At 43.0% G+C, this 10,958-nt stretch overlaps 1 protein-coding gene across 1 annotated transcript; it reads right to left on the bottom strand.

Moving 5' to 3' along the window:
- Positions 1-2,486: 2,486 nt before the first annotated feature.
- ANKRD1 (ankyrin repeat domain 1) lies at positions 2,487-10,209 on the bottom strand. The gene is made up of 9 exons (XM_053949187.1): positions 10,124-10,209; positions 8,726-8,905; positions 7,184-7,321; positions 6,987-7,094; positions 6,276-6,374; positions 5,078-5,176; positions 4,836-4,934; positions 4,634-4,732; positions 2,487-3,434 (listed from the first exon to the last, which is right to left on the bottom strand). The coding sequence occupies exons 1-9, from the start codon at positions 10,151-10,153 to the stop codon at positions 3,324-3,326; spliced, it is 963 nt and encodes a 320-aa protein (XP_053805162.1). The 5' UTR covers positions 10,154-10,209; the 3' UTR covers positions 2,487-3,323.
- Between the last annotated feature and the right edge of the window lie 749 nt (positions 10,210-10,958).

Genomic DNA, 10,958 nt, shown 5'->3' with positions numbered 1-10,958 from the left:
AGAGGTGGGCAGGAAGAGCCCCAGGTTACACTGAATGTGTGCTCAGCAGGGGAGGTTGCAGTGTTGGAGCTGTCTCACCTAGGCCTGAGCAGCCTCCACCTTACATCATCTTTATTGCGCCTTTTCCTTCTTTACTTCCTGCTCTGAATTGTTATCTGTGCACGTGGTCATTTTGCTGCCTCTAGCTTTTCTCTTTTCCTTCCTCTTAATGGCTCAGTAAACCTAATTTGGCTGCCAAAAAACCAGTCAAACAGATATAACCAGCAGAGCATTTTCAGAGCTCTTCCTAGTGTTGCCTGAAGTTTTTTTTTTCATTAAATGAGTATAAAATCACATAAGGTACTGTACTGAGATACTGTTGAGCCATTTTTACTGTGATTGTTCTTTACTGGTGCCTAACAGCAAGTTGAAAAGTGGACGTTGTAACATGTAAAACATACTGCAGAAATCTGGCAGTGGGTCATTTCTGAGCTCTTGGTAACTGGACTGAGCAGAATACATGAAGTTCTCATAGATTTAACAGTTCCATATAATTCTGGTGTAAGTCGCAACAGCTTTCCTTCATTCAACAAATATGAAATATGTTTCTTATATGTTATTACTTGTTGACTTTGTGACTTGAGTCCATTTTATTATAGGTATTGGGAATATTTTATATATATGTGCGTGTGTATATATATATGCATAAAGTAGTTGGTAATTTATAGACTTACCTCTAAAATGCTCTAACCAGAGAAGAAGCAAAATGTGTTTGGTGCAGTTTTCTGAATGACATGTTAATCTTGCCTTGGCCAGAGAATAACCTACCTTGAGTTTGGCAGTTCTTTGGTAACTAACATATGGAAGGAGGCTTTGAATGCTTGAGATCCTTCTTGCTACTTGTTTGACTTCAAAAAATTTAACTCTTCATCTTTGCCCTTTATTAGATACAGTGCTTCAGGAGCTGATTGAAAAGTTTCTTCTCCCCCAGTTTCCTGAAGCACATTGCCATGGCCACTTGGGTGCCTGAATGATTGAACTGCTGCTCAGTTAGGTGATGAACAGACTGACTTAGCCAGCTCTGATGTCATTCCTGTCTCCTGCCAGGCTTGCTGCCAGTGTCCAGGCAATTGGCCAGAAACAAGCAGGGAAGTTGTGGCTTGCAGCGAGAGCAGCCAGTGGAGGCGAGCTGTCATTTCTGTGGATGTTGCACAAATCAGGCCTATGGCTGGCAAGGTGGCACTCGTGAGTTATGGTGCTTGTGTGAGGAAAGTCTCATCTGTCTGAAGCTGTTGGCCTCAGTCTAGGAGAGCTGCCTGCAGACAGAATAGGTGGTTCTTTGGCTTGCTCCTTTGGGTTTTGTGTAAATTCACTCCAAAATTGGCATACCAGGAAAAACCATTCATTGCTGCCCGCTTCTGACTCCACCTCAGGATATTGCCCAGGACATTGCTTTGGCCAGACTATAAAGCCAACTGACATGGGTTGGTGAAGGAGCGTAAGAGCCTCTGGCATATTTGTCTGTCAGGCCACCCAATGGATAATCAGGAATTTAACTGAATGCAGCATCTAAATACCCCTCTACTCTGCTCTCTCCCACCTGGAGTGCTGTGTCCAGCTCTGGGGTCCTCAGCACAGGAAGAACATGGAGCTGTTGGAGTGTGTCCAAAGGCCACAAAGCTGGGAAAAAAGATGGAGCACTTCTGTGTGGAAGTGCTGGGAGCGCTGGGGTTGTTCAGCCTGGAGAATAGAAGGCTCCAGTGCCACCTTATTGGGGCCTTGCAGTGTTTAAAGGGGACTTACAAGATTTCTCCAGAATTTTCATCACAACCTGTTGTGATAGGACAAGAGATAATGGGTTTAAACTAAAAAAGGGTGGATTTAGTTAGGATACAAGAAAGTCTTTTACAATGAGGGTGGTGAAACACCAGCACAGGTTGCCCAGAGAGGTGATAAATGTCCTGTCCCTGGAAGCATTCAAGGCCAGGTGGGACAGGGCTCTGAGCAACCTGATCTTGTTGAAAAGGTCCCTGCTCATTGCAGAGGGGTTGGAATAGATGAGCTTTAAAGGTCTCTTCCAGCCCAAACTCTTCTGTGATTCTATGAAATGGGACATCATGCCCTGGCTGGCAGCACAGAAGGTTGTCCTTCTTCTGCTAAAGCAAAGGGAGAAGTGTCTGCCTTTCCTAACAGGACTTGGTATCTCTCTTGGCTTGGATAAATGGAGCTGTCTCGTGCTCCACATTGTAGTGACTAACTAAGAAATTATATTTTTAAAATCAAACTCAGTAATGGAACTGTAACTTTGTTTTACTAGCTAGTTGAAATTCTGTCTTTCTGTTTTCACATGTGCCTTCATTTAACAAAGTAAGTGAGATGGGGTTTATCTAACAGTGGCAGGGAGGTAGTGTTAAGGGATGGCTCCTCTTGGCAGCTGAGACTTCTTTTACATTTTTAAGAATTTTATAGCAGACACGATGTGAACTTTCTTTAAAGAGAGATAGAATTACGCCATGCATGCTCACCACTCCATCATCCACTCCAGCAAGTAAAAAGAACCACTCAGTTAATTTAATCTGAAATGGATCAGTTCAAAATGTACAGAAAAAGCAGTACAAATTTACAAATATACATAATCAGATTTTGCATTCTTCTATCATACTGTGTAGTCTAGTTTTTAAAAAATTCACTTCCCTGATACAGTCTCCTCTCACCTTCACAACATTATATCTGAATCTTTCAGTCCAAAGAGGTACATGGTGGTTGGAGCTCTGTCCTCGAGCTCGTTATCAACCACGATTGCCAAACCCTGTGTAAACACCATTGCTCAACTGCTTCATTAAATCCACTTGGCACCTCGGTATACCTTCTTCCAGTGCTCTTCCACATACCGCCACTCAATTCACAGGTTATTTTAGTAGTGAGACAAGGCAACAGTTGCAAGTATTTGCTATTTAGAGCTATTGGAAGGCTTGAGAAAACTTGCTAATATAGTTGAAAATTCTGCCATTTAAGACAAAAGGATTTATGTTGCTGGCAAAAATTGCATTTAGACCAATTGCATCTATTAAAAAAATAGCTTAAATAATGAACATAATTAAAAATTACTTTTAAATAAATAAATAATAAATATAAATAAATAAAGCCATTTTAGAGCTAGTGGAATTTTAACACTCAACCTGTCTTCTAAAATAATTTCTTGCGGGTTTCTTGCAGTTTTCAGTGAAGGCACCTCAAATAATCCAGTGCCATAAATATTTTCAATAGATGTTCAAGGACATTTTTGTCCAGGTTTGTGGGAAGCATTTCAAAGCAGCAAAAAGACCGTGGTCTGGTTTCTCTCTTCAGAATTTACCTAGATGGGCACTCTTTTTGGAATTGTCTTTCAGGCTGTTGAATATCTCTTTGGTGCCATTCTGCCACTGAAGAACAAGATCCATGGGGGTTTTCCCTTCCTGGTTAAAAGAAACAGAGGAATATTTAATTTCATCCACTGATGGCCAAGTCCTTGTTTTTTCCTAAATACATGTTCAGCACCTGCATGATGTGAATTCCTTCTGCACACACAGGCTTAGACTTACTCTTGCACCCCTGGGGTCAGTGTACTTTTGCTGTACAGATCTAGTCCCAGTCCTGCTCAGACCCATGATGAAAACTGCTTGGGTTTCAGTGGGTTTAGGCAAATGCTGTGATCAGCAGAACATGCAGGTCTTCCTTTTGTTCTAGTTTCAAGTGATTAGAAATATATTTAGATGCAATCTCAGTAAGACACTCTTCCATTTAATGTAGACTTTAGAGAAGAGTTTAATTATGGTATGAACTACAGGAACTAAGTAGGACCAACTTTTGTGTGCAAAGTCTGGGAGGGCAAGTCTCTGTCCTTTGGGGCTGTACCTTCCACAGTTGCCATACTCTGAGGGATAATGCTGGGTGCAGCCACACTTAAGGGTGGGCAGAGAGTAGGGAGTACAGAGTGCTCCAGTGACTGCTTTCCTCCTTGTCCCCTGGGGTTTTGACTGATTGTCAGTCAAAAACATTGAGTGGCAATGGTAAAACCCGTGCTACTGCTGCTGGGTTTGGATTTGGGAGAAAAGGTCTGTTAAGTGCTGTATTTTAACAAGTGGTCACAGAGCTCGAGCAGTGCTGCTGCTGCAATGGCTCTGAGCACAGCCAGGTGTGGGACTTGTCTCTGCTCAGCCACAGGGATTTGTTGGCCGGCAGTAAGGCTAACAGCCGGTCCTCCAGCTGTAGTGCTGGGGCTGGCCCTCACCTGTGAGCTTAACAAAAATATTTTTCTTACAAGCTAAGGTCTTTGTTGTCTCAGTGGTGGTTGAAGCCCAGGAGTTGTGCAGAGTAAGTGTCCGGTCTATTACATCTTTTCATGATATGAGTAATTAAAATAAATGATAGAAAGGTGTGATGTTGTCTAAGTAGCAGATAGTGGGCTCTGGTTTCAAAAGAGGTACTGGGTTTTCCTCTTTTCCCTGACCTCCCCCAAGTTACTCTTTCCCTGTCTCAGCTCTGCTTTAATTAGCTCTGAAGTGATCTAATTAAGCCTGTTCAAAATAGTCTCTCCCGGTCTTGAAACCTTGCTCTGGTGGGAAACTTATTTTAAAGCATTTTAAAATTTCTTGGATTTTGTGCTATTACTCACGCAGTTCTTTAGAGTCAGATCTGCTCCGTGCAGGATCAGCAGCCTGATGATTTTGTAGCGGTTCAGCCTCACGGCGTCGTGCATTGGCGTGTCCCCCTCCTAGAGCGGCGGAGCCCAGCGTCAGTGCCGGCGCTGCCGGCCGGGCTCCGCGGGCGGCAGCGCCGCGCTGGGGGAGCTGCGGGGGAGAGGCGCTGCTGCTTACCCTGTCTCTGGCGTTCAGATCCGCCTCGCAGGCGATGAGGTGCTCCCCGCAGTCGTAGCGACCTGTTCGCACAGCCACGTGCAAGGGCGTGCTGCGCAGCTGAGGGTCAGGGGAGGAGATGGTCAGTGGCATGGAACAGGTGAGAGCGGCTTCAAAAACAGCTGCCAGAAATTATCTACTGGGAGCAAGGGTCAGCTTTTCGTCACAAATTTAAAAAGCTGCAGAGTTCTAGAAGCACGTACCTTGTCTCTTGCATTTATGTTTATTCCTTTGTCCAGTAAGAATTTCAGAACATCCAGATTTCCACCCCGGCATGCCCAGTGCAGAGCTGTAGAATGAAGCTTTAATAGGAAAACGAAATTAAAAGTATTTTAATACATCATTATATTAAAAACCACTATTTTAACCAAATTTCTAAATTAATCCAAATTAATTTTATGTGATTTAACCTAGAGCACTTCACTGTGATCACACAGTGATCACAGTTTCTAGTAAAAAAAAATAACATTGTTTCTAGTAACAGCTTTTCTTATTTTGCCCTAATTTCTACAGTACTGTGAATTTCTCATTCTTCATATTCAGTGCACGTTACTCCTAAAGACAGAGATCTTGGCAATGCTGCTGTGAGAGAGGATGTGTTTTGTCTATTCCTTGAGCTTAGAAGTTACCTTTAGCCAGGTATGTGGCTGGTATGTGCTAGTTAATATTTTTTATTTAATGCCTTTTGGATTCTAAAATGCATAGAAAATTAAGCTCAAGGGAGAGAATAGTTCTCTTTACAAAACAAACAAATCCCCAAGTTATGCAAGTCCACAAAGTGAATTAAAACCCCTCTCCTCTACAAGATTCAGCGTCTGCCCTGAGCTGTGCTGGAAGTAGTCCCTTGATGCTCGCACTCGTCATTCCTCCTCTTCCTCGCCCTCTGTGAGCCCCGCCGGGTTAGCGAGGGGAGCAAGGCTGGCCAGGGCCAGCTGCTCGGCCAAGGGAAACGAGCACAGGAGCAGCTGCAGGAGCTGTGGCTACTCGGGAGCCCTCGTGGCCGGCATTGCGGAGGGGCAGGGGGCTCTCCCGGGCACAGCCTTGAAATCCTGGTGCCCGTGCTGACCCCGGGGGACAGCGTGGCACAGCGCTGCCAGCACCTGCCGGCAGGCTGAGGTGGGAGCCTGACCTCAGCTCTCCTACCCTACCCCAGGCTTTCTTGCTTGTGGCACTCTGCTGGCCAGCACTTCCTGTGGTTTCCAACAACCATTTTGGCACAGGGAGGCAGACACTCCCTCCTGAAACCTCTTCTCAACAATGTTATTTTAAGGATAAACTTCGAAGACATCGCAAGGCCTTTTAGTACTCCTCCTCTGTAAGAAGCACTTCTATAAATGGTTCTCCTGGCACGTATAAAGCAATGAGCCGCTTTTGGGAAGAGGTGTGAGTGGATGTGCATACCATGTCTTTCTGTTCAAGCTGGGCTCCAGCTTCCACCAGCTTTTTCACCACCTCTAGATGTCCTTCAGAGCATGCCCTGTGCAGCGCAGTGCGTTTGTACTGGCAATTGAAACAGTGCAAAGTTACATATTACATATGACACAAAACATCTTTAATGATGATGGCAAATACATACTCCATGCTGGGTCCTTTTAAAGAGCTAATACTTTTGAGACCTGAAATCTGCTAAAATTTAGTGGCAACCTAATAGCTGAGAGCTGCCTACCCAGCATTTTAAAGGATGGGAAAGTATCTGCAATATGGCATCCAGATTTAAAATGATGCCTGTTGAGTTCCCCATCCAACATGCTACACTGTGTCTTGAAAGTGCAGGTCCTGCATTATGGAGTATGAGGGCAGCCACTTACTTCTGTTGTTCTGCAGAAAAATTTCCTATCTCTTTTTCCATAGCATTGGAAGATCATCTTTTACAGAAAATCAGGTTCTCCTGGGCACCAACAGCCTTCTTTTAAATATAGACTCTTTTGAGGTAATATGATTTTGAAGGGTCTCAGTGGCCTCTAGAAAACTTGATGTACAAAACTTCCAGCATTTATTTACTTTCCCCCACCCCTTTTTGCCTCTCATGAGGGTGGAATCTACAAAACCTCATAGTAAAAGTTATTTTTGTTCTCTTCTCTAGCAGGCTTTGCATTAGGAAGCAGACTGTACCTTATCACAGACATTTGGATCCCCTTTGTCTGACAGGTATTTTTCAATTACTGGCAACTTATTCTCCAGGGCAGCTTTGAAGAATGTGGGAATATCCACAGGTCCTGTCTGAAGGAAAGAATATGGAGAACATAAATGTGTGTGGCATAAACCCCGATTAATACTTTCCCAGAATAAGCTACTTTGAAGTAACTTACAATAACTTCTGGTTCAGGTTTCTTTAAAACAGGCACTTTCACTTTCTTGCATCTTTTCTTCTTCTTCAGCTCAATAATTTTTTCAAGATCCTCCAAATTTTCAAGTTTTGACCTGGCCTCTAATTTCTTCTTCTTCAGCTGGAACAAATCAGGGAAAGCAGCAAGTTGAGCTGTGTGACCACCTCTCCTTTTCAGAGTGGCAGGACAGCAATGTGATACTATTCAGCTGAATTCAACTAAGACTGGATGAACTTTGAAATAAATTGTTTTATTTTTTTTTTTTTTCAGATAGGGCTTCTCCTGATTGTAAAAAGCAGGAGCAGGACCTGCTTGTAAAAAGCATCTGGGCATGAAGTCAGTGTGGGGCACTGCTGACACCAAGGGCAGGTGTGTTGCCTGAACTGAGATCCCACGAGGTGTCCCTGGCTTCAGGAGATTCACAAACAGGGGCTGACTCAGGGTGAATACAGATGACAGAGTCTGTCCCATGGTGTGGTTAAGGGTGAATACACTGGTGACACCCTGTCAGATGGTATACAGTTTTGTCAACTGAATTCTTACTCAAGTTATTTCCACCTCTTCTTTTTATTGTTCTCTGCGTTTGTGGTTTGGTCTGCTGGTCATTGGCCTACTGGAAAATAATAATGCTGACTGTGGATAACTGGAAACCCAATAAGTTCTTAGGAACCTGCTTTGAAGGAATGCAAAAAAAACCTCTGTAGCCAGTAATGTTTCTGTTGAAGTTTAAGAAGTAATTTTTATTCAAACGTTTCTGAGACGGACTTTCTTACTCTTCACGTTTTAGAACAAGGTCTTATTTCCCCTGCTACTTAAACTTTATCATTACCAAATCACTTTGAATTTTTAGGCCAGTCGATTGCTTATTCACAAAAAAAAAAACAAACAAACAAACAAACAAAAAACCACAAACAAACAAACAAAAAAACTCCTACTTTGTTACTGGGGGAAAAAACAAACACCAGTACTTAAGGATCTAGGGAGAATTGTTGTGCTCCAGGAATTGAAATTGGTACTTTTCTGTAGACTAGTATGAGTTTAATTTGTAGCTGTTCTTCCCAAATGGGCTAGTAAGTGTAATGCCTTGTTTTCATAAAAAGAACCTTTTCATGTTAATTAAGGCTTCTGGCTTCAGAGATGCACTCTTCAATCTTTTGTGGGTTAGTTATTTTTGGTAGCAGTCATTAGGTGTGCAAGCTGAAGGTGTCTCTCTGGCTCTGACTGCTCCCCCCCACTGACAGCCAGCAGCAGCTGACCCCTGGGCAGAGGAGCTCTCAGGGTTTCAGGCAGACAGTATGGGGTGCTTTAGGTTCTGCCTCAACTGTTACTGCCTGCACCCACAGGCTACAGAGGTGAGCACATCTCCGTGGTCTTCAGTGGACTTTAGACCAGCCTCCTTTCATGGTGGTCTCCCAAGGGTTTTTCTAGCTCACCATGTGTTTCTAACTTAGAGAGAGGCAGAACTTCAAGGACTGCAGCAGGAAATGCATGCATGATGATAAAAATCCAAGCAGAAAACCCTACCTCTGCTTCTAGTTTTTTCTCCTTCTCATAAGCCAGATCACCTCGGGTCAGTGAGTGCTCAGGGATTGTCTTTAGGTCCTCCTGCTTCTCTAATCTTACTGCAGCTTCATACTCTCCATTTTTGAAGTCCTCAGGGAGGAAGCTGCCAGTCTCTTTATCATCCACCTTCTTCCCAGTCACCTGTAAATGCAAACATGATATAATATAATCAGTGAATTCCTGACTGTAGCAGCCACCACCTGGAAACATGCATTGCTTAGGGCTGATTGCACCTCATTCCTGCCCTCTCTCACTGTGTGACAGCCAGGACAGGCCATTCTGCCTGTGCCTGGTTAGCTGGGGATGCAGCTGGCTGGGGCACATCTCCCATGCAGTTAAATTGGGTTGCTGAGGGATTTCAAGGCTGGTTTTATCCATTGCTGTCAGCCAAAGTCCCATTCATAGCAGAATGGCAGAAGCTATGTGGTGCTGTGCAGCAGCACAGCTTTCAATAGTTTTCAGAAATATTTCTGATGCCAATTAAGTGTGCACAAAGAGATAACTTGTTAAACTTAGCAGAGGCAGATGTGTATTTTGAGAGTGGTTCATGTGGCCTAGACTGCCTTTCTGTTTAATTATCTTGTAAAATTCTATTTGTAATAGAGTCTAATGCAGAAGAAACTGTGAGAACCTTGCCAAAGAATTTAAGACAGCATCAACTACTTGGGCAGTTGTATCTTAAGCAAACCATCTGGGAAAATAAGTGCAGTCTTTTACTGAATCTTTCCTGTTTTCCCAGTTTCTCCATCAGATCAGACATTCTTAGTCTGAATCCTGCAGTGGAATGTCCCATTACTTGTGGTCTAGACCTAACTTTTCAAAGACTTTTACATCATGAACAGTAGTAGCTGTAGGAACTGTAAGTTTATTACTAGAAACAATAGTATTATTAAGCTGCTAATTTAGTGTTATAAAATACTGTAGTTTCCAAGCATTAGTATGTTGTCCCAGTCCCTTATTATATAGGAATAACTTAGTGAGATCATAAGATCACTGGCTTCTAAAAGTATATATGAATTAAAACCAAGGACAGAGTCAAATAAATAGCTACATTTTGGTTGGTCTTTGCCTGGTAAACTGTGCTGTGATGCCAAATCCAAACAGCTGTATGGTTATATCTGTGGTGAGACCCTTTCCCAAGGAAAACTTAAAATGAAAATTAATATATAATATAATATAATATAATATAATATAATATAATATAATTAATATAACAGTATATAAGGGTTTGCACCTAGAGCACAGCAGTGCTGGTAACCTGCTAAATCAGTGATCCACAAAGGACTTCTTTCTCTGCCTGTTCCAATGACAGTCTAGAAGATAATTAATTGTGAGTAAATGAAAGAAGGTTGCACCTACCAGCTCTTCTACTTTCATCATCATCGTCATATTTGCTGGTGATCAGAGGCTGTGCTCCTGTATGGCTGAAACCTCCCAGGGCTCAGGGCAGCTCTGCAGGGACCACCACGCTCACTGCACTTATATATCTTTGGGAGAACTGTGCTTGAATGAGATAATCTTCCAACCTGGGAATCCAAGTATGCCCCTTGTGCTTGCCAGCTGAGAGGTGGCTCACGCTCATTCCAGACACGTTAATGAGCCAGATCTGGTGTCGAGGCAGCGAGGGGCGTCAGCTGGGCCAGGAAGGGTGAGAGCCCCACAGTCCCACCACAGTATGGCAATCAGAATGAAATGTGAGCTCATCATTCCTTTGGCAATGACTGCACTGCTCAGCAATGCGAGCCATTCTGTGCTCCCAGTGCCCACTAGGACAGCTGTCTGTTGATGCAGCATTATAACTTCATCTTCTTCTTCTTGCTTTTTTTTCTTTAATTGACATTCAGATGACTGTAAGACACTGGAAAGGCTAAATGGCTTATGTACAATGCTTATAGCACTATCTTCCTGGTAAATGGATTGTTACCTCTGAAGTCTCAAAAAGCCATTATTTTCATTGCTATTTATTCTTGGATGATAAACACTTTTAGGGGAAAGGCTTTTTCTCATCATGATGACAGTCTTCTATATTTGTTGGAAGGAATTCTCTGAAGGGATTACAATATCAGAATGATGTCTCTGGTGCTAAAAGGGCCTATGACATGATGAGCTGCAATCAATGTAAGATATCAAAACAGTAAGATTTGCAATTTTTTTTGGACCCTTGTCAATTATTATAAGCCAAATAATAAATTAC

The sequence above is a fragment of the Vidua chalybeata genome, chromosome 8 (genome assembly GCF_026979565.1).
Source record: "Vidua chalybeata isolate OUT-0048 chromosome 8, bVidCha1 merged haplotype, whole genome shotgun sequence".
Classification (NCBI taxonomy): domain Eukaryota; kingdom Metazoa; phylum Chordata; class Aves; order Passeriformes; family Viduidae; genus Vidua; species Vidua chalybeata.
The sequence above is the reverse complement of the archived record's forward strand: the minus strand, read 5'-3'. Positions and strand labels throughout refer to the sequence as shown.

Bases quoted from the DNA above. Each gene is read 5' to 3' on its own strand.
- ANKRD1 (XM_053949187.1), bottom strand. From the start codon at position 10,153: ATGACGATGATGATGAAAGTAGAAGAGCTG. The intron at 8,906-10,123 runs GTAGGTGCAACC...TTGCATTTACAG, and splicing joins TGATGAAAGTAGAAGAGCTG to GTGACTGGGAAGAAGGTGGA. The intron at 3,435-4,633 runs GTGAGTAATAGC...TCTTTTAACCAG, and splicing joins ATCTGACTCTAAAGAACTGC to GAAGGGAAAACCCCCATGGA.